At 46.9% G+C, this 20,486-nt stretch overlaps 1 protein-coding gene across 3 annotated transcripts in view; it reads left to right on the forward strand.

Moving 5' to 3' along the window:
* The window catches only part of ASTN2 (astrotactin 2), a 3,972,579-nt gene that overhangs the window by 2,479,492 nt on the left and 1,472,601 nt on the right, over positions 1 to 20,486 (forward strand). For all 3 annotated transcript variants that reach the window (XM_069609664.1, XM_069609663.1, XM_069609665.1), the window contains one exon: positions 17,100 to 17,288. In XM_069609664.1, coding sequence (XP_069465765.1) covers positions 17,100 to 17,288 — 189 coding nt within the window. The remainder of the gene's footprint in view (positions 1 to 17,099; positions 17,289 to 20,486) is intronic.

The raw sequence follows: 20,486 nt of genomic DNA on the forward strand, positions 1-20,486 counted from the left end.
ACCTGCATTTGCGTCAGTATTTAGATCAGTGCCTAGCCAATGGTTTTATATGCCCGTCCAAGTCTCCTGTCTCTTCAGCTCTGTTCTTCGTGCCAAAAAAAGAAGGCGACCTTAGAACGTGTATAGACTATCACGCCCTAAATCAAATAACGATTAAGAATCGTTATCCTCTGCCCTTGATCCCTGAGCTTATCGACCAGGTGAAAGACGCTTGTGTGTACACCAAGTTAGATCTCCAAGGAGCTTATCACCTGGTGCGCATAAAAGAAGGTGACGAATGGAAGACTGCATTCCGCACCAAATTTGGGCTCTTCGAATATCAGGTGATGCCCTTCGGTTTGTGCAATGCACCTGCCGCCTTTCAGTACTTTATGAATGATGTTCTTCGGGAACTTATCGATGTCTGTGTCATTGTTTACATTGACGACATCCTGGTGTACTCTTCTTCAAAATCTGATCACAGAAAACATGTTAGGGCAGTTCTTGAGAAACTGCGCCAGCACAGACTATTTTCAAAACTCGAAAAATGCGTATTTCATACCACAGAAGTTGAGTTTCTCGGATTCATCCTGACACCTCAAGGAGTCCGAATGGACTCGCGAAAGGTGGACGCCATCCTCAAATGGCCATCTCCAAGCTCGGTGAAGGGAGTTCAGAGCATGCTCGGCTTTGCCAATTTCTATCGAAGATTCATCCCGGAATTTTCCCGAACAGTCCAACCCATCACCGCTCCCCTAAAGAAAAACAAACGTTTCGAATGGACTCTTGAGGCCGAACAAGCCTTCCAGGACCTGAAAACCAAATTCACCTCTGCACCTGTATTGAAGCACCCGCACCCAGATCTCCCGTACATAGTGGAAACCAATGCATCCAGTTCGGCCATGGGAGCTGTCCTGTCGCAAAGAGACCCAAAAACTAACCAACTACACCCAGTGGCCTTTTGGTCCAGAAAATGTTCTCCTCCTGAAATCAACTACACAATTACCGATAAAGAGTTACTGGCCATCAAATCTGCTTTCAAGGCTTGGCGTCACTACCTTCTCGGGGCAAGACACACCATCACCGTAATTACGGACCACAGAAATTTACAGTATTTAAAGATGGCCAAAGCTCAATCTTCACGACAACTCCGATGGGCTCTATTCTTTGCGGAATTTTATTTTGTAATTACCTATCGCCCTGGCTGCAAGAATGGAAAAGCGGACGCCTTATCCCGGATTGGCATGGAAGAACCTAATTCAAGCTTAGAACCTGTGCCCATCATACCTGAGCAAAGAATCTTAGGCTTAACTTCATTGCAAACTATTGAGGATATCCAAACCCAAGTAAAACAACTTCTAGACTCTTCAACCTTACTGGAATGGAGTCAAAAGGGTCCTCATTACACCGTTAAGGATGACTTACCCTACTTCCAGGAGCGGTTGTTTCTGCCAAGTAAAGAATTGCAAGAACTTGTTATTGCCCATCATCATGAATCTTTAATGGAAGGACACCCTGGTATCGCTAAAACGGAGGAAAAAATCAAACGCCACTTCTGGTGGCCTTCTTGGAGAAAAGACATAAAGTCTTTTGTACTGTCTTGTGGAATTTGCGCCCAAAACAAGGCTCAAAAGAAAAGGCCAGCCGGCCTACTTCAACCCTTGGATATTCCACCGGCACCATGGCACACCCTGTCAATGGACTTCATAACAGATCTGCCTCCTTGTGCTGGTTACAACACAATCCTTGTAATTGTGGACCTATTCTCCAAAATGGCCCACTTTATCCCTTTAAAGGGTTTGCCTTCAGCTTCCACCTTGGCCAAGGAATTCCTGGAGAATATAGTTCGCATACATGGTTTCCCTTCCATATTAGTCTCGGATCGTGGAAGTCAATTTATCTCACATTTTTGGAAGAAGTGTTGCCAACTAGCACAAATAGATGTGCAGTTATCCACCAGCCACCATCCCCAGACCAATGGACAAACTGAGAGAACCAATCAGACTCTCGAGCAAGATCTTCGGTGCATGTTACACCAATCCGAGTTAAATTGGAAAGACATCCTTTGGATCGCAGAATATGCATACAACAATTCAGTGCATTCTGGAACCGGACAAACCCCCTTTTATACTTTGTATGGTCACCATCCTCGGACTTCTGACCTACATCCACCTCTGACCCTGGAAATGCCTGCAGTAAATCATCTGCATTCCACAATAACCTGAGCCTTCAAAGAAGCTGCAACTCATTTACAGCAAGCCAAGAAAAGGTATAAAGAAAACGCTGATTTGCACCGAAGTAAAACTCCTCCTTACCAAGTAGGAGACCAGGTATGGCTAGCAACTAAACATTTACCCCTCAAGGGCCAGCGAACCTTCAATCCCAGATTCATAGGACCTTATCCCATCAAAGCTATAATCAACCCAGTGCCCTTTAAACTGGGTCTACCGTCCAACATGCGTATTCATCCAGTTTTTCATGCATCACTTTTGAAGCCAGTACAACCAGGTACCCGATTGTCCAAGCCTCCAGATACAGTTCAAATTGAAGGGGAATTAGAATTCAAAGTTAAAGACATTTTAGATTCCAAGGTGGTAAATTCGAAACTCTTCTATCTTGTTGACTGGAAGGGATATGGACCTCAGGAGAGATCGTGGGAGCCTAGTAACCATGTGCACGCACCTCGATTAGTACAAAGGTTTCACCGGAGATTTCCGAACAAGCCCAAACCCCCGGAGGGAAGAACCTTGGGAGGGGCCTTGAGGGGGGGTACTGTCATGATGCTTACCTCCAAGGAGCCAGGTCCAACCCAGCAACCCCAGAGGCAGGCATCATTTCCCCCAGGGGAGTGCCAGCGGGCCCAAGCTGGGGCCCTTTGGACGCAGTCCTGGCGCCTTAGGCGCCAGGCTCATGTTGGACCTCTGTCCTGGTGCCTTAGGCGCCAGGCTCATAAAGCTATACATATGTTCAAGTGTTTTACTGTGCACTTACCTGATGCAGACCATGCTGCCACATCCAGGCCCTCTTGAGGCCTGAATGGAACTACTTTACCTGTGGGACTAATTTCCACCCGGGTGTGGTCGGGGAAGGATACATACCTGATCGGAGGAAGGATACACACTTGGAACTTCTTCCAAAGCTATTTAAACCACACCCGATCAGCAACTCACGCTTCGCGTTGTTCTGCTCCTCGCAGCTGGACGCTCACCGTGTTAGCTCCTGCATCTGGACTTCAGCCACGCCTGTCAGCATCCTGGGTCACCTGCAAAGGGAGACAAGAGACCTTACCAGCTAAATCTGCACCATAGAGACATCACACCGACGATCCTGAAAAGGAACACATCATTTTTAAAAGCATTTCGTTACGATCGCTGCAGCGCTGCATTTCACTCACCTTTCCTGGGTGCCTCCATCTTCAGCAGCGATCATCCGGATACACAGCCACTTCCCAGAGCCTAGAGAAAAAGACAAGAATAAGAGGTGAGAGAAGGAAGGGAATAAGACTTACCTGTTGGGTCATTCCCATTTCATTTCGGGTCTTGCCGCTTCCAGGCATTTTCCGGACCCCGGACCCTATGGGGAAAAAAGACAAAGACATTGAAAGAGCGTATGCAAAGACAGTTCCTGAGCGCTCATCCAGAACTAACCTGCCATTTACTGGAACTGGAACTGCACGTTTCACTTCGGGTCGGCGCTATATCTCCGGCATTCCGAACACCGGCCCCTAAGGGGAAAAAAGATATAAGCATTAGCGCTTGCTGCAAAAAGACAATGAACATCATTATTAAGCTTGGACTTTTGAACTTGCAACAGAACTATTACAGAGCCTTACCTGAATAGTCAAGCTTACCTGAACTCCCATCAATCCTCAATCCAGTGAAGTAACTGGGTTTCAATGCGCCCCTGCATCAGAAGCAGGATGGAGAGCTCATCCTTCCTGACCCTAAGGTGAGACTTCACAGGGAATCGTGGAAGGGTATCGTGGAGGGTTGGAAGAGAGTGGGAGGCTTGAGCATAACTCAGTCAGTAGGTAATACTCCCTTTTCACGCACAGGGGAATATTTCTGCGAGCCGGAGAAGCCAGAGTAGAGGGCCCTTCCTGTCCATCTACAGAGTCCTGCGCTTCACCATTGAAGAAGCATCAGCACTCGAAGCCAGACCTGCGCCTCCGTGGGAATCAGGTGAGCGTTACACCCCTGGTGTGGTCGAGAAACTATGTCATTAAATAATGGTGAAGAATCTAAATATCTTCTCCATATTTATTTTGTTGTCAGTTTTATTGGAAATGTTCTCATACTCTTAGTCATTAAGGTTTTGTCTTCTAGGTTGCTTTTGGTGTTGTTAGGTTGTGAAACGGGGGGAGTGTGTTGTGTTCTTTTTTGTACTTGTGTTTCCTCCGGTATACGTATGTGTGGAGTTTGGAGTGTTGCAGTGAGAATGTGGAATGGAGAGGCTCGAGTGAAAGGGAGAATGGTTGAGAGAGAGAGTGGATGCGGAGGGAGCACAGGGTCGTTGATGAAAAATTAAAGACTTTGAACTTACCTTCGAGCCCATTCCCGTTATTTGCAAGGTACCACAATGTGTACCTATCAGAGTCTATAATGCTAATGATAGATGAGGCCCTGATGTCAGTGGACGACACCCATTTTATTTTATATGATGATCTTAATATGCATCTTTTAAATGGTGAGAGGGTGGCCCAGCGAGATTTACTATTGGGAGCAAGGGCTATACTATGGCACAGTGAAATTAAGGCTTGAGAGCTGTCCGTGTGAAATGGCCAGACTAAGGGAAATATTCCAGGATCTAGTACCTGGTCAAGGGGTGGGCAACGGGCCTGCATTGATTACTGTTATGTCTCTCAGCATGTTCTAGCCGATACAGACCAGTTTAAGGTTGTCGAGATGCAGGCCAGTGATTGGCAGAATAGAAGAGCAGAAGCCCAGGGCCCGATTGATCTAACATGGGGAAAAACAGTCTTAGAATCAGAGCATTGGAAGTACCCCGAATTGCAGGGCAGTTTGAACACTTTATTCTCAACCATCCCAGGGAAACTGAATATGACTAGATTCTACAGGCCTACAGAGAAGAACGGGCCCTTGATGGGAAGGCAGAGTTTAGTCCAGTACATAAGTATAATCGAGACACTGTGGTAGCTAAGAGGGCATTTAGATCTGACATGAGAATGCTAAAAAGGTGTAACGCTCACCTGATTCCCACGGAGGCGCTGATCCCGGCTGGGCTGCTATCGTTTCTTCAATTAAGAAGCGTAGAGCTCGGACGACTCTCAGGACTGGGCTTCCTCTTATCGAATGTCTGACTTGCAGGGTAAGTTTTCTGCAGGTGGAGGAAAAAGGGTTAATCACCGTTTGATGGGATTTCTTCTCCCACCAATCGCTAGTTTCTCCCACAGCCTAGCTTTCTACTTGTCTCGGGAAGCTCTCACCTTAGGCGTATAAATGCTGAGCTCTCCATCCTGCGTCTGGTGCAGGGGTGCGTGGATTCCAGTTACGTCACTGGATGAGTTCAGTGTTGAGGCTCAAGTCTTTTGCGGCCTTAGTTGTGGCACTGGTGCTGGGATGCCGAAGAGCGATGCCGCTGTTACTGCACGAGCGGATGCCTGTAAGTATACTGTAGTCTTTAGGCTTTAAAAGATGGGCACCTCAATAATGTCCCTTTTCCTTTGTTTCAGGCCTCGGGATGCTGTGGGCGTAGTTTTCCGTTGCCGCTGCACGTGCCGATGCACGTAAGTATAATGTTCGTTGGCCGCTTTTAATGGCACCTCTAATAATGTCCTTTTTCTAGTTTTCAGGTGCCGGGATGCTGCGGGCTTTATATCTGTTGCCACTGCACGTGCCGATGCACGTAAGTATAATGATCGTTGGCCGCTTTTAATGGCACCTCTAATAATGTCCTTTTTCTAGTTTTCAGGTGCCGGGATGCTGCAGTTGATGCGGCCGCTTCTGCGCGTGCAAAAACTGGTAAGTTAAGATGAATGCGACTGCCTTCACCCGAACCCCTTTTTAATTATGTCCTTTGCCTTTCAGGTGCAGAGAAGCTGCCGAAGAGAAGGCCGCGGTTAGCTCCGTTGCAATCACGGATGGATCAGGTAAGCGGGCGCGGTTGCAAGCGAGTTGCACTTTTCTAACCTTATGTTTATTCTTTGCAGGTTTTGCCGGTGACTGGATTCCGGGATCTGGTAAGTATTGTTCTGTGTCTTTCTTCATCCAAAGGTTGCTGCGCAGAAGCTGAAGATGACTCTGGGCCTGGAATGCAGGAGCCGACTCGGTGAGCGTCCTGCTGCTGCTGCAGAATAATGCGAAGCACGTGTTTTCCATAGGGCGTGGTTTAAATAGCAGAGAAGTGCTTCCAGTGTGTGTTCTTCCACCGGTTCCACCCAGGTAAGAAAAGAGTTCCTGAATGGACGGAATAGTTCCTCCCAGCCCTGATGGCTGGGGACTTCAACCAGATTGGATTGTTCTGGGTAAATATGCAGCATGGTCTGCCTCCGGTAAGTCCACCCAAGCATTATTACACTGTTTATCAATATGAGTCCGGCTATGGCGCCGGGACTGAAACCCTTCATGAGCCTGGCGCCAAAGGCGCCAGGACACGGTCCAAAGGGCCCCTGTAGGGGTCTGCTGGGTCCGGAGTAGTGGAAGACGGGTCTGCTTCCGAGGGCGCTGGGCCAGTCCTGGCCCCTCGGGAGTAGCGCCCATGACAGCACCCCCCCTCAAGGCCCCTCCCAAACTTGTCCTCCCCGGGGGTTTTGGTTTATCGGGAAAGGTTCGGTGAAATTTCTGGACTAGACGAGGAGCATGGACGTGGTCATAGGGTTCCCATGACCTTTCCTGAGGTCCGTAGCCTTTCCAGTCGATTAGGTAGAATAGCTTTGATCTGTTGATTTTAGAGTCCAAAATGTCTTTTACTTCAAATTCGGGCTCCCCATTCACTTGAATGGGTTCTGGAGGATTGGTCAATCTGGTTCCAGGTTGCATGGGTTTCAAAAGAGATACGTGAAATACAGGATGTATTCTCATATGGGTTGGCAATTCTAATTTAACGGCCACTGGATTAATTATGGCCGTAATTGGATATGGTCCCAGGTATTTGGGGTTGAAGGTGCGAGGCCCTTTAAGCGATAAATGTTTGGTGGACAGCCAGTCTTGATCCCCAACCTGGTATTGAGGGGCATTGCTTCGGTGTTGATCTGCTCCTTTTTTGTACCTCACTTTAGCTTGTTGTAGATGTGCAGTCGCTTCCATAAAAGCTTGGGTAATAACGGTGTGCAATTGATCCACGGCGGGTGTTCCAAGATCTTGAGGTGGATCAAGGTTGGAGGTTCGAGGATGAATCCCATACAAGATGTAGAAGGGACTCTTCCCGGTACCCGAATGAACTGAATTGTTGTAAGCATATTCAGCTATCCAAAGGATGTCCTTCCAGTTACTCTCCGACTGTTGTAGCATGCATCGTAAATATTGCTCAAGAGTCTGGTTTGTTCTCTCGGTTTGCCCGTCGGTCTGGGGATGATGGCTGGTCGAAAGTCTTACATCGATTTGAGCTAATCGACAACAGCTACGCCAAAAGTGGGAAATAAACTGGCTCCCCCTATCTGAGATTAGTACTGACGGGAAGCCGTGTAGCCGGACGATGTTTTCAAGAAATACTTTGGCTAGGACTGATGCTGAAGGTAAGCCTTTTAGCGGAATGAAGTGGGCCATTTTAGAAAACAGGTCCACAATAACAAGAATGGTGTTGTACCCGGAACAGGAGGGTAAGTCTGTGATGAAGTCCATGGAAAGGGTATGCCAGGGACACGGCGGGATGTCTAATGGTTGCAGAAGACCAGCCGGCCACTTCTTCTGACCCTTGTTTTGAGCGCACACACCGCAGGACATCACGAATTCCTTTATGTCTTTTCTCCATGAAGGCCACCAGAAATGTCTCTTCACCTTTTCTGTGGTTTTGGCAATGCCAGGGTGACCCTCAATTAATGAATCATGATAGCAGGAGATTACCTGTCTTTGTAAATCGGCGTGTGGTAGGAACAATCGTCCTTGGAAATAAGGCTAGTCATTGCTTACATTGAAATCTTTTCCTTTTTGTAACCAGTTCAGTAAGTCTTGTGAGGTTACAAGTTGTTTAGTTTGTTCTTCAATATCCTCAATGGATTGTGAAGAAATCAGACCCACGATCCTTTGTTCAGGAATTATTGGTACAGGTTCTGGATTGGCAACGTTATCTCCCATTCCAATTCAGGAAAGAGCATCCGCTTTGCCGTTCTTGTTGCCGGGGCGATAAGTGATCACAAAGTCAAATTCAGCAAAGAATAGAGCCCAGCGAAGCTGTCTGGAGGATTGAGCCTTGGCGGTTTTCAGATACTGCAGATTTCGATGATCGGTGATCACTGTGACGGTGTGTCTGGCCCCGAGGAGATAATGCCGCCATGCCTTAACGGCTGATTTAATCGCTAGAAGCTCTTTGTCTGTGATGGTGTAGTTGATCTCAGGCGCCGAGAACTTCTGAGACCAGAATGCCACAGGATGCAGTTGGTTAGTCTCTTGATCTCTTTGTGATAGAACTGCTCCCATTGCTAAGCTGGAGGCGTCGGTTTCAACGATGTAAGGGAGGTCCGGGCGTGGGTGTTTCAGTATTGGCGCCGAGGTGAATTTAGCCTTTAGCTCTTGGAAGGCTTGTTCTGCTACCATTCAAAGCGTTTATTTTTTCTTAAGAGGGCGGTGATGGGTTGTACCACTCGTGAAAACTCTGGAATAAATCTACGGTAAAAATTGGCAAAGCCTAGCATGCTTTGAACGCCTTTCACGGAAGTAGGAGACGGCCATTTGAGGGTAGCGTCTACTTTTCTCGAGTCCATGTGGACTCCTTTGGGTGTCAGAATAAATCCCAAAAATTCGACCTCAGTGACATGAAAAACACATTTTTCGAGCTTGGCAAAAAGTTTATGTTGGCGAAGTTTTTCAAGGACCGCCCTAACATGATTTCGATGGTCAGCTTCTGAAGATGAGTACACAAGAATGTCATCTATGTAGACGACAACGCAGACATCAATGAGCTCTCTGAGGACATCATTCATAAAATATTGGAAGGCGGCCGGTGCATTGCATAGTCCAAAGGGCATCCCTTGGTATTCAAATAGCCCATACTTAGTGCGAAAGGCCGTCTTCCATTCATCTCCTTCCTTAACCCGTACCAAGTGATAAGCTCCCCGGAGATCAAGCTTAGTATAAATACAGGCGTTTTTTACCTGGTCAAGGAGTTCCGGGATCAGAGGTAAGGGGTACCGTTTTTTTACTGTTATCTGGTTCAGAGCACGATAATCTATACAGGTTCTGAGGTCACCTTCTTTTTTTGGTACGAAGAACAGAGCCGAGGATGCAGGGGACTTCGACGGACGGATAAAGCCATTGGCCAGGTACTGGTCTAAATACTGTCGCAGATGAAGGTTCTCAGGCTCGTAAGGGCGTAAATCCTACTGCAAGGGGGAGTTGCACTGGGTAGCAAATCTATCTGACAATCGTATGATCTGTGGGGTGGCAAGGTGTTAGCCTGTTCCTTTTGAAAAAACATCTTGGAACTCTTGATACTCTAGAGGTAATTCTGGACCGTCAGCCATCACTGACGCTAGGCCAATGTTGGGTCGTGGATAACAAGTTGGTGTGCACTCTGGGAACTTTATCGTCTTTGCTCGCCAATCAATCTGAGGATTGTGTTTCTCCAACCAAGGAATCCCTAGAATTACTTGGAATTGAGGAGCCTTGATCACGTCGAACACAATTACCTCCTGATGTCCGTCTTGGCCTAGTATTGTCACTTCAATAGTGGTATGGGTCACTGGTCCGGAGGCAATTTCCGTCCCATCCACCGTGGTAATGACGTCTTTAACCACCTTTGGACAAAGAGGTAAGTTCATCCTGGAAGCCAATTTGCGGTCCACATAATTTCCAACTGCTCCGCTATCAATGTATGCCTTAATTTCATGCAAACGATCCGGTTGCTCTGGGTTTACGAGGACCATTGGCATTATGAAGTGCAAGATCAAAGAACTGGTTTTTACGCTCAGCAAGCGGACCTCTACACTTGTCGGGCGAGGTTGTTTCCCTGCTCAGGCTTTACAGAACTCTTATCAGAAGCTCCCACTGTCTTCTTAGGTGGTTTCACCGGGCAATCTCGAAGAAAATGTCCTGAATTTCCACAATAGAGACATAGTTGCATTTGTCGTCTCCTGTCGCGTTCTTTCTGGGTTAGGGGACCCTTTACAACCCCAATTTGCATTGGTTCAACGGCTTCAACTCCTTTGGTGTGACTTTGAGGCTTAGGGAACACTCGTGTTTCAAACCTGGATCGATCCGCCTTTCTGTTTTGTAGTCTGTGATCCAATTGGACCACCAAATCAATGTACTCTGAACAATCCTGAGGAGGATTCACTATCACGAAGGATCGGATCATCCTGTGTAACCAGAGGGATCGACCAATCAGCGGCACTGCTGCTAAAATACAAAAGCACAAAGACTACCTTAGTCTGGTCAGTCGGAAAGGCTGCAGGTCTACAAAGAAAGTGCAATCGGCATTGATTTATAAACACCGCAAACCTTTTAGGGTCACCAGAGAAGCATTCAGGCGGTGCCAATGGCACATTTCCGGGTAGGTTGATTTGAACAGGATTGGCTGAATCCGCTGGGATATAGCTCCCTCCTGAATTAGGTAGTGGGGTTTGCCCCGCTTGTGTCTGTAATAACTGTCTGGCGAGATCATCAGTTCGTTCTTTTGATATTATCAATTCCCTCCTAAGGGCATTCGTTTCCTGGCGGGCAGCATGAACTTCAGCTCTTAATTCCCCTAATAACTGGGCCAGTTGGTCTATGTCGATAGTTTCCATAGCGCCTGGGTAGGAGGCTATTGATGGGCTTCGCGTTCTGTAACGCTCACCTGATTCCCACGGAGGTGCTGATCCCGGCTGGGCTGCTATCGTTTCTTCAATTGAGAAGCGTAGAGCTCGGACGACTCTCAGGACTGGGCTTCCTCTTATCGAATGTCTGACTTGCAGGGTAAGTTTTCTGCAGGTGGAAGAAAAAGGGTTAATCACCGTTTGATGGGATTTCTTCTCCCACCAATCGCCAGTTTCTCCCACAGCCTAGCTTTCTACTTGTCTCGGCGAGCTCTCACCTTAGGCGTATAAATGCTGAGCTCTCCATCCTGCGTCTGGTGCAGGGGTGCGTGGATTCCAGTTACGTCACTGGGTGAGTTCAGTGTTGAGGCTCAAGTCTTTTGCGGCCTTAGTTGTGGCACTGGTGCTGGGATGCCGAAGAGCGATGTCGCCGTTACTGCACGAGCGGATGCCTGTAAGTATACTGTAGTCTTTAGGCTTTAAAAGATGGGCACCTCAATAATGTCCCTTTTCCTTTGTTTCAGGCCTCGGGATGCTGTAGGCATAGTTTTCCGTTGCCGCTGCACGTGCCGATGCACGTAAGTATAATGTTCGTTGGCCGCTTTTAATGGCACCTCTAATAATGTCCTTTTTCTAGTTTTCAGGTGCCGGGATGCTGCGGGCTTTATATCCGTTGCCACTGCACATGCCGATGCACGTAAGTATAATGATCGTTGGCCGCTTTTAATGGCACCTCTAATAATGTCCATTTTCTAGTTTTCAGGTGCCGGGATGCTGCGGTTGATGCGGCCGCTTCTGCGCATGCAAAAACTGGTAAGTTAAGATGAATGCGACTGCCTTCACCCGAACCCCTTTTTAATTATGTCCTTTGCCTTTCAGGTGCAGAGAAGCTGCTGAAGAGAAGGCCGCGGTTAGCTCCGTTGCAATCACGGATGGATCAGGTAAGCGGGCGCGGCTGCAAGCGAGTTGCACTTTTCTAACCTTATGTTTATTCTTTGCAGGTTTTGCCGGTGACTGGATTCCGGGATCTGGTAAGTATTGTTCTGTGTCTTTCTTCATCCACAGGTTGCTGCGCGGAAGCTGAAGATGACTCTGGACCTGGAATGCAGGAGCCGACTCAGTGAGCGTCCTGCTGCTGCTGAAGAATAACGCGAAGCACGTGTTTTCCATCGGGCGTGGTTTAAATAGCAGAGAAGTGCTTCCAGTGTGTGTTCTTCCACCGGTTCCACCCAGGTAAGAAAAGAGTTCCTGAATGGAGGGAATAGTTCCTCCCAGCCCTGATGGCTGGGGACTTCAACCAGACTGGATTGTTCTGGGTAAATATGCAACATGGTCTGCCTCAGGTAAGTCCACCAAAGCATTATTACACTGTTTATCAATATGAGCCCGGCGCCTATGGCGCCGGGACTGAAACCCTTCATGAGCCTGGCGCCAAAGGCGCCAGGACACGGTCCAAAGGGCCCCTGTAGGGGTCTGCTGGGTCCGGAGTAGTGGAAGATGGGTCTGCTTCCGAGGGCGCTGGGCCAGTCCTGGCCCCTCGGGAGTAGCGCCCATGACAAAAGGTCAAATAATGATCCATCTGGTAGCCTCAGATGAAAAGGAAAACAAAGATATTGAAATTGGCTTAAAGCATCTAAAGGCACCAGGTTTCAATTTGATGCAGATCTCAAGCTTAGGGTGTTCTGTATAAATAATACTAGACACCTCTGGCAACTGCTAAACAATGGGGGTAACTTCAAATAGACCCACATCTTAAATCAGGTGCCAGAAGCCAGCTGGGTGGAACATTACTCCAGGCTTTTCTCCAGAGGGGGGGCAGTTGCCCAATGGGAGACTCCGAACCCTAGTGGTAGCTGGATGTTTAGCTTGGATACAGAGGAAATTAAAACAATGATTTCTAAATTGAGCTCCTTGAGGGTGCTGGCCCGGACGGTTTGGAAAACTGTGTCATGAAGGAAAATGTTGAGGGTTGGGAATATCTCACTGTAAAGATCTTCAAACAAGTCCTAACAAATAAGCAGATACCCTCTACATGGAGAGAGACATTGGAATCGTAGCGACCCAAAAAACCACCGACCAATAGCCTTATTCGACACTCTAGGTAAGCTGTTTGAAGGACTACTATTAAGAGACCTGAATGAGTGGCAGCCCAGTCTCGACATATAGACCCAAGACAGATGGGGCTTGTTAAGGGGGTCGGTACATCACAAAATGTGTTTCTTCTAATCCTCCTGAAGCTTAGATCGATTGAAAATGGTAGGGATGTGTACCTGGCCTTTATGGATCTCGAACAAGCGTTCAACTATGTCAATAGGGAGCACCTTTGGCATAAACTGCGAACTTGGAATTGCCCGCCCGAACTGGTAGAAGCCACGAGGCTCCTGTACTTGGACACATCGGTACAGGTGAGGCTCTCGTCAGGTGTGGTGCTATCAAAAGCAATTCAGACATATTGTGGCCTAAAGCAAGGCTGTTCTTTAGCACTTATTCTTTTTAATCTTTATATGTCAGACCTATGGGAGTCCAAAGAAGGGATCCGTGCCTTCCCTCCAAATTCGATGAGGTAGAGCTGCCGTGGGTCTTGTATGCAGACGATTTGGTCTTGATTGATCAAATGCTGAACCGACTCCATTGCAGATTAGAAACCTTTGTCACCTACCTAGAATTAAATGGCATGCGAGTCAACGCAAGCAAATCCAAAGTCCACATCATTTCTTCAGCTAGTAAAAACCATAAGGGAGGAGTGACGTGGAGAGTTGGGCAGGAAATCGTACAGAAGGTAGATGTGATAACATATCTAGGGAAATAACCAATAAAAACCTAGATGAGAGGGCTCATCTAATGATGCTGCGGGTCAAGGTAGGGTGAATAGCGATCCAGGCTACAGTGATGATCTCGTACAGGCAATAACTTGTTTTGCTGGGCACTTGTGACACCTTTGTGGTGGCATAAGGTGGGGTTATACAGGGGTTTTTGTGAAGTATGGGTGTATGCTCCACCTCCACATCACATGGCACAGAGATGGGCATGCTCGGACTGGCATATAGGGCAATAGGCTCATGGCCGAACCAAAAACACAAAATGCTGGTGTGGGCCAGTTTTTTGGCCAATATGGCCATGTTTGATGAGTTTCTTCACTATGTGGCTAGTAGTTTTGATCAGTGGTGCTGAATAAATATTCTTTAAAATACACAATTTGCGTCACAAGTTATCAAAAAACTCCCCCTTGGGTATTATGCAAACAGTGTCAAGGAATGAATAGCCATTTGCAACTGTGGGCCACTTTTTCATTGATGCCCGAGACAATTGTACGGCCCAGTCCGACCCTGGCTCAGAAGGGACAGAATGTCGTACTGTGGTGCTTAAACTGGTTTACATGCCATTTCTCTTCCCAGACCCACTGTGAATAGTGTATTGGCCAGGTTGGATTGGCATGAGGCGTTGAGGGCCTGGCCAGGCCGCCTGTAAAGCTCATTCCTACTAAGAGCAAAGCACTGCATTTATCAGAGTTGATGCTAAGTCACGTGGCTTCAATTATCCCTGCTTGAGAGCTAGCCCTCGCCCATTGGTTGGCGTTGTCTCCTGGCCATGCACGCGCATCTTGTCATTCCTGACACAACGAGCCCTGGCAGCTGTTTGCATTAAGAGAGCGATGATGGCGCCAAACAAGAGACCTTCGACATCTCATCATGCGACTCTGAGAGGCACACAAGCTCTTACATGATGCGGGGAGCAAAGGTAGTCTAGGGCTGTGAACCCAACTCGCGTGGAAGGAAAACGGCGGCAGAGCACTCATGAAAGCGAAGTCAAGTGGGCGAGTACTCCCTGGGACAGCCCAACCGCGGCAAGCACTTGATATAGCAGTAAAAGCACAATGGGACAACCATGCACTTTATTCTGTATGCACATTGATATAGCAGTAAAAGCACAATGGAGAAACCAAGCATTTTATTAAGCACTTTATTCTGTATGCACATTGATATAGCCGTAAAAGCACAATGCTGCAACCAATCACTTTATTCTGTATGCACATTGATATAGCAGTAAAAGAACAGTGGGGCAACCAAGCACTTTATTCTGTATGCACATTGATATAGCAGTAACATTGATTTAGCAGTAAAAGCACAGTGGGGCAACCAAGCAATTTATTCTGTATGCACATTGATATAGCAGTAACATTGATATAGCAGTAAAAGCACAGTGGGGCAACCAAGCACTTTATTCTCTATGCACATTGATATAGCAGTAAAAGCACAGTGGGGCAACCATTATTCTGTATGCACATTGATATAGCAGTAACATTGATATAGCAGTAAAAGCACAGTGGGGCAACCAAGCACTTTATTCTGTATGCACATTGATATAGCAGTAACATTGATATAGCAGTAAAAGCACAGTGGGGCAACCAAGCACTTTATTCTCTATGCACATTGATATAGCAGTAAAAGCACAGTGGGGCAACCAAGCACTTTATTCTCTATGCACATTGATATAGCAGTAAAAGCACAGTGGGGCAACCAAGCACTTTATTCTCTATGCACATTGATATAGCAGTAAAAGCACAGTGGGGCAACCAAGCACTTTATTCTGTATGCACATTGATATAGCAGTAACATTGATATAGCAGTAAAAGCACAGTGGGGCAACCAAGCACTTTATTCTCTATGCACATTGATATAGCAGTAAAAGCACAGTGGGGCAACCAAGCACTTTATTCTGTATGCACATTGATATAGCAGTAACATTGATATAGCAGTAAAAGCACAGTGGGGCAACCAAGCACTTTATTCTCTATGCACATTGATATAGCAGTAAAAGCACAGTGGGGCAACCAAGCACTTTATTCTCTATGCACATTGATATAGCAGTAAAAGCACAGTGGGGCAACCAAGCACTTTATTCTGTATGCACATTGATATAGCAGTAACATTGATATAGCAGTAAAAGCACAGTGGGGCAACCAGGCACTTTATTCTGTATGCACATTGATATAGCAGTAAAAGCACAGTGGGGCAACCAAGCACTTTATTCTGTATGCACATTGATATAGTAGCAAAAGCCCAATGGGGCAACCAAGCACTAATTGGAGTGATAGATGTGCTCCATTGGGGTGGGCGTATCTAAAATTCCTTAACTATGATAATCGTGGGTAAAATCCTTTAAAAAATGATTGAAATCAGTTGCCCATGGTGGCAGAGGCTGATTTGTAGACTGCGCACCACAGAACCGAGCACACTGATTGCACGAGTCGTGGTCCTAGAGTAAGGCGCGGCACGACAAGGCGCTGAACTCCCAGTGACACTGCACAATATATATGAAAACGAGCATGTCCTGAAAAGCTGATTACCACTCTGACAACAAAAAAGAAAAGTGGCCTCTTTTCTACAAGGAACTGTTTTTGCTTTGACAAATGTCCCGAGTGTCTAATAACCTCCTCTCCCCGGGCATGTGGCATACGGAAAGGAAGTTTACCTTCTAGGCCTAGACGTCTCTGTCCCTGTGTCATTACAGTGGACTCCAGCCTGACTTTATTGGGCAGCAAACGTGCTAATTCGGGAATCATGCGATTTTTTAAGTGGCTGGTTTCTCTGAAAGGTTGCCACGTCTTGGGTAGAGTCAGTCACGTTCATCTTAAACAAGCATTAGCAAAGCCAATAATTCAACCTTTTTCCTAGTAATAAAGGACTTCTGCGCGCGCGCGTACACATACACACACACACACACACACACACACACATGCACGCATACATAAGCAAGTGGGGGAGGGGAAGAGTACAAGCACCTTAATATAACTATTATGTTTATAGTATTTATTGAGTGCAGCACTAGCTTTGGAAGGCAACAATAACCTTCACAATTCATAAGGGAAAGTACATGGTGATGGAAGCAGATTGCAAGGGATCACTGGTTCTGCGTTGAAAAGCAAAGACTGGTTGAAGCAATTCCGAGTGGCCGAGACATATATATATATTTGTATTTGTTATTTTTATATAGCGCCTTAATCCAAGGCGCTTGTAGAATCACCAGATGGCAAGACCCTGTCCAGTTTCTGCCATTCAGAATCAATTGCCTAGAGATGCCTTAGCCTCTTGGGGCCCTTTCTCCTCTTCGACACCAGTGGTTCATCACCCTGTTCGCTGTCTCTTCCTGTTGTACCTCTTCTGTGGTTGGTGACCAGTGCTACATGCTCTGTCTCTCTTCTGTTTCCTAGCTGCGTGGAGGAGTACAAGTTGGCCCCGGATGGCAAGTCCTGCCTTATGCTTTCTGACATCTGCGAAGGACCCAAGTGTCTGAAGTCAGACTCCAAGCTGAACGACACCCTCTTTGGTGAAATGCTGCATGGATACAACAACCGGACACAGCAGGTCAACCAAGGACAGGTCTTTCAGATGACCTTCAGGTACAGTTCACCCAGCTGCCTTTCTCGCCTTTGGGTTTTCGTTGGTGATTAATGTACTTCTCATTGCTTTGGCCTGTTTTCTCTCGTAGAGCTTGGATCTGTGTCTACAGAAGAGTTCATTCTGGTTCAAAGGCCTAGGGGTGTCTCTGACATCTGTCCAATGGAGAGGTATGCCTTTCCTCTCGCCCCGCTTAAACATAGTTTAGTGGTCCAAGGAGCCTGGAAGAGCTTAATGTGTCCGTCTCATGATGTTGTCATTGTTTCCTCTCATGAGCATTACCTTAGATCTACAACATGGCTGTCAAACACCCAGCCTCAAGGGCCAGATTCTGACTGATTTTCAGAATATGCCTCATTAATAGTCATGAGGAAAAATGTGCATACATTTAGAATCATTGTATGCAAATTTATATCATGAATTTAAATGAGGGGCATCCAGAAAACCTGACATGGATCCGGTCCTTGAGGCCTGGAGTTGGACAACCTTGGTATACAAAGTTGGTAGAGTGGGAGTGAAGTTCCAGGTCATTCCGAACAGGTTCCTCTCCTGATGTGTGCTTTATTCATCTAGCTCTTGGTGGCAGCCACATCATTTTAAAGGGTGCCTCTTAGATTCATCCTACGCACATCCTTCTCGTGGTGTTACCCCTGTTTCCACTCGCAGCTGTTGGCTCTCTGCCTACATAGTATGAACATCGACTCTAAAGGGTTCATGTGTTAAAAATGCGGCATAAATGGCAGTTTACACAAAAAATTGCAATCTATGTAAACGATGCGGGGGACACCCCTGCAACCACGCTCTCCTTAAATGGTAAAATGGGGTACACCTTTATCAGGTCAAACCACAGCATTTTTGCCACGATTTTCTGTAAAGGTGACATTTTTGCCGCAATTTTATTACTGCATACCCTCTGAAGAGCGTGGCTGTGCTAATGAGTTCCTGTTGGGATCTGTGTTGTTATTTATTTGAAGAACATGGATGTCTATTTTGATCAGAAATGATTTACAATAACCAGGTTAAGCATGGCAGCAGCATTCCCCAGAAGAGTGACGGCACAATAGCACCAATATGAGAACAAGTGGTGTACCAGTTTATGAGGTGGTGAACCAAGTGGGACATAGACCAGGATAATAGTAATACAAAAATACAAAAATAACACGTGATTTACACAAGTAAAAGTAATCTAACAGGAGCTCCCACTGTAGTAATTGGGAGAAGTTAAAACTGAGCTTCAGCTTCGAAGTGACCCACAGTCCGGCTGGCTTCGATTGTGATGGACAGCGGTTTCCAATGGGGCGGGACAATTAGGGAGAAAGAGCAGAAGCGGCAGGAGGCACACGACTGTGCCTCCTGCCGCTTCTGCTCTTTCTCCCTAATTGTCCCGCCGGGTATGGGGCAGTAAGGTTGACTGCAGAGGGGGAGTGGAGGGAATGAGATTGTGAGTAGACAGAGATACAATCAACCAGAAACTGGTATGGTTGCATCTGTTTCTCCGTGCAGGTGTTGGCTGTTTGCTTACATTCAACCTCTTTTTAATGAGGATACAAAATGGTGCAGATTGGTGAAAACCCTCAGAATCAATGTTTCCACTGGTTTTGCCACATCGACACCATTATCCATCTATATCAGAAACCTCAATGGGATATCCATTGTGTGTATTTGCTCGCTTCTGTGCACGGAAACTGTAGATCCCTGCATGCATAAGTATTCTGATGCCGGCAGGGGGTAAGTACTTCCATGCACAAGGCCTGGTTTTTGGCATCTGCTAACAGCAGGCTGGATCCATAGGGATCTGTTATGATGCAAGCCACCAATCGTTGGATAGCTGCCACCACTCCATAGCTACGCTATGTGTGCATAGCTCTCCTCTTTTCTTCTGCCTTCGCTCCCCCTCTCCCCTCCTGATCTGTTCTCTCTTGGCACCGTGCACCTGGCCACCCTCTGTCTTTTGGGCCCAGGTACCTGCTCATCCTGTCACCCTCCCGCACTGCCTCCGGGCCACCCCTTGCACTGGGGTCTATATCTGTACCTATACAGCCCCCCCTTTTTCTTCCTGCACTTATCGGACCTACCCTGTCTGCTGCCTTAAACCTAGCACGTGCAAATTGCTGGCTGCATTACCACTGTTTGTTGCCTTTATTATTTATTTATTGTTATTTATCTGTTTCTCCTCTGCTTCGCACTTTCCACCTCTCCCCCTTCCATGCACTTTTCCCCTCCCCCCTCTCCCATGCACTTGCGCGTTCTCAATGTCACTGGGCCTAGTAAGATCGCTGTTTTTTTCTCCCCTGTTCCCCTCCCTTGCCTTGTTGCGCTCTGGAACACTTGTGTATGAGCGCGATAGAAATAAAATATCAAGCAATCAATCATACTCGCACTGTAGAGATCTAGTCTGGTTTTCCCACCTCGCGTGTAGGCGGGAGTGAGAACATTTTGGTCCAGCGTGATTCCAGTGCCTGTTTACACCCCATGAAAAAAGAGAGTACAATACAGTGGAGAGGCCCAGCGCCATGGAGGTAGTAGCAGTGGCAGAAATTATTCCAGATTGTCCGGGTAAAACAAAATGAGCCCCGCAGCATGGACATTGGGTCTAAAGAGCCCGGCCGTGGCTGGCACACCCCTCTCATGAGTTTGCCAATAAGTCCATTCACAGGTGTTAGATCTGGCTCTTTGCCTCAATGGTAAGGACGTTGGGTGTAAGGAGCCTGGCAGTGGTTGGCACATCCTTCTCATTGGTTTCCTCTTATGCCCTATCTATGTGTAGTTTGGGCATCATGTCCACACATGCTTTTCGTTAGGTTTTCACTTTTTCTCCCTTGCGGGGTGGCCTTGCACCTATATTGCACCTGCATTGTGTGTCATCAGATCATCATTTCCTGCAAATTGGGTTACCTCTTTTCCAGTCACATGGGCCGCCCTTCCCTTTTATAGTTTATACTTTGGATTTTAGAAACCTTAGTAAATATGTATTGAGACCTTTGCATGGTGTTGCCGGTTGTCTCCTCTAGGGAGGCAGTTTCTCCCATGCATACCTGAACTAAATGTGGCATCTACATCTAAATGGATTGCCCCTATTCACCTCAAGTGGGAATGGGTCACCACCCTAGTTATGAGCCTAGTCCTAAAAGCACTAACAGAGACCCTTTAACAAATAGCGGGACATTATGCAGCTCTTTAGTGCATCTATTGGTTTGTGC

The sequence above is a fragment of the Ambystoma mexicanum genome, chromosome 8 (genome assembly GCF_040938575.1).
Source record: "Ambystoma mexicanum isolate Mex_15411 chromosome 8, UKY_AmexF1_1, whole genome shotgun sequence".
Taxonomy (NCBI): domain Eukaryota; kingdom Metazoa; phylum Chordata; class Amphibia; order Caudata; family Ambystomatidae; genus Ambystoma; species Ambystoma mexicanum.